This window comes from Penaeus chinensis, chromosome 13 (assembly GCF_019202785.1).
Source record: "Penaeus chinensis breed Huanghai No. 1 chromosome 13, ASM1920278v2, whole genome shotgun sequence".
In the NCBI taxonomy this organism is placed as follows: Eukaryota; Metazoa; Arthropoda; class Malacostraca; order Decapoda; family Penaeidae; genus Penaeus; species Penaeus chinensis.
Genome location: NC_061831.1, coordinates 10074651 through 10077150, shown reverse-complemented (window position 1 = coordinate 10077150; position 2500 = coordinate 10074651). Strand labels below are relative to the sequence as shown.

The 2500-nt window shown below is 44.0% G+C and overlaps 1 protein-coding gene across 1 annotated transcript in view; it reads right to left on the bottom strand.

The window, feature by feature from the left end:
- LOC125031704 (neuronal acetylcholine receptor subunit alpha-7-like) overlaps nt 1-2500 on the bottom strand; it is a 366464-nt gene that overhangs the window by 85271 nt on the left and 278693 nt on the right. Inside the window, exon 8 of the mRNA XM_047622611.1 lies at nt 28-114. Coding sequence (XP_047478567.1) covers nt 28-114 — 87 coding nt within the window. The remainder of the gene's footprint in view (nt 1-27; nt 115-2500) is intronic.

Below are 2500 nucleotides of genomic sequence, written 5' to 3'. Positions count from 1 at the left end.
GGGCTCTGTGGGGCCACCATGATCTACCTAGAACAGGCATCGCGTCCGATACTTGGGGCAGCGTCTCAGTCACCAAATTGTGGAAAACTGTCAGTGAGAGGAGAATGGTAACCCCTGGAAGAGATAAGGATGGCAAAGGCGTCAGTGTGAGCAGACCGTGAACCTCTCAAAGCCCTGAAAAGTGAACCCCACAGGAGGTTCTTTTTCCGCTTTCGAGGTTCCATCAGCAGAGGTGGGTGGTGGTGTGTTATATATAAAGTTTTTTTTCTTGTTTTTTTTTCTTCTTTCTCTCATTTATATAGTGTGTTTTGGGGGGTGGAGATATATAATTTTTTAGAATTTTTTCTTAGAATATCTTTGTGGTTGGTGGTGGTGGCGGCGGGTGGTTGGGCGGGCGTGGGTGAGCAGGCAAACAGAGCTTGGAGCTTTGAGCTCTCTTTTTTGTGTGTGGGCGGGCGTATGCGCACGTGCGGGCGTGCAGGCGGGGCGGAAGGAGCAGCCAACTTGAATGGGCGGCCGAGACATCACCCCGTCGTGAGCAGCGCCGCCTTCAGCACAGAACGCGGCCCGCCCTGAGCAACGCCCGCCGCCCACTCTCTGTCCCGCGGCCCGAGTGTGTGTGGAAGGGGTAGGTGGAAGGGGGGGGAGGCGGATCGCCGGATATTGGGGGCTGCGTTAAGTAGGGTGGATGCCAGGCGGACGGGTAGCGCTTAAGGGAATAAAGTTACCATTACAAACACAAACACAAACAAATACAAACACACACACACACACACACACACACACACACACACACACACACACACACACACACACACACACACACACACACACACACACACACGCACACACAGGGAAAACACAACCCCAAGGCAGACTTTACATTACAGAGAAGACACAAAAGTGGCACAGGTGTCCGGCTGGCATCCATAGAAGGGGCCAATGAATGTGTTTTTAGGTATATTTTGTAATGTAGGTTATATCATGTGATGATTACTAATGATGATGGTAATAATGGCGATGATGTGGAGTGATGATTAACGGAACGTACGCTCTTTCTTTTTTTTTTTTCATTTTTGAGGACTGGCCACATACAAGGTACACAGCATTTTTTTTTTTTTTTTTTTTTTTTTTTAACTAAGGCTTGCATAGAGCTTGTCGTAAGCTGATGGCACCTCTATATGTCAACAAAAATTAACACGCGTCACTTGCATGTCAGTTCCGTTATTTATGATCTTGACTTTTTTTTTATATATATCTAAATCTGCAATGATGATACACAAAACGAATTAAATAATAATAACAAGAACAAGAACAACAACAACAATGATAATGATAATAGTAATAATAATCAAAATGATAAGAATAATATCAATAAGAATAATGATAATGATAATAATAGATAATAAACAATAAGAATAACATCAATAACAGTTAGGCACTTAAAAAGTAAATGCATTAATCTAGCTTTGAGTTTTTCGTCCCCCTCAGTACTCCAAGTATGAAATGACCTTCACTTCTGTATTTTGAGAGAACCCGTTGCCATGTACAATACTGAGGTAGACGTTTTCCGCCAGTAAGCAGTCATGGCAACAGAGGAAAGGGGGAAAGGGAAAAGGAGTTGGCGGCTTTTTTTTTTTTTTTTTTTTTTTTTTTTTTTGCATATTTTTTTTCTTTGCTTTTTTTTTTTGGAAAGGGGAATAGGTGGAAATGTGTTTTCAAGAAGGTGTCGGGGTAGGAATGGGGTGTATTTTGTGTGTAGGAGGTGGTGGTTCGTGGGGTAAAGGGGGGGGGGGGGGGGTAGAGGGGAGTGGTGTGTGTGGTTTGGGTGTATTAGCAATATTTTTTTTTTTTTTTTTTTTTTTTTTGAAAATAGGGAATGGGGGAATAGGAGACGTGCAGAAGAGCTGACAGATATGTATATAGGCAATGAATGTGTATCATGTTCGGGGAGGGGGGAGAGAGGGAAGGGGAGAGAGGAGAGGGGGGGGGGGGGAGTGGGTGGGAGGTGGCGGTTAAGCTTCCCCCTTCCCCAGAGAGGTTAACAAAGGGGTATGATGGGGGGGGGGGACAAGGGAGGGAAAGGGGGGAGGGGGCTGGGGTTGGCTACACACAGTTATAAAGAGAGTGAAATTTGAGTCGAGCCGAAGCATTCGTACAGTGGCGAGGGGATCAATATTTGTATAATGTATCATATGCTGCTGGTGACCCCGGTAGAGTGGGCATTACCTAGAAGTGGTACGGCATCGCTTGTTGTTGGCATGGTATCATTCACCATGTTTGAGAATACAGTCAAGGATAGCAAGATGGTAACCCCTGAAATAATAATCAAATGCAGAAGAGTGGAGTAAGAAAATAAAATCAACTTGTGTGTTGGTTTAAAAAAAAAATACTTAAAAAAGGGACAAATGGTGCTTTTTTTTTTACCGAATTTTGGGGAAAAAACTGTTCGCATCAAGATTAAACTACTTGATGATGGTGAAATGGCATGAGTTACTCC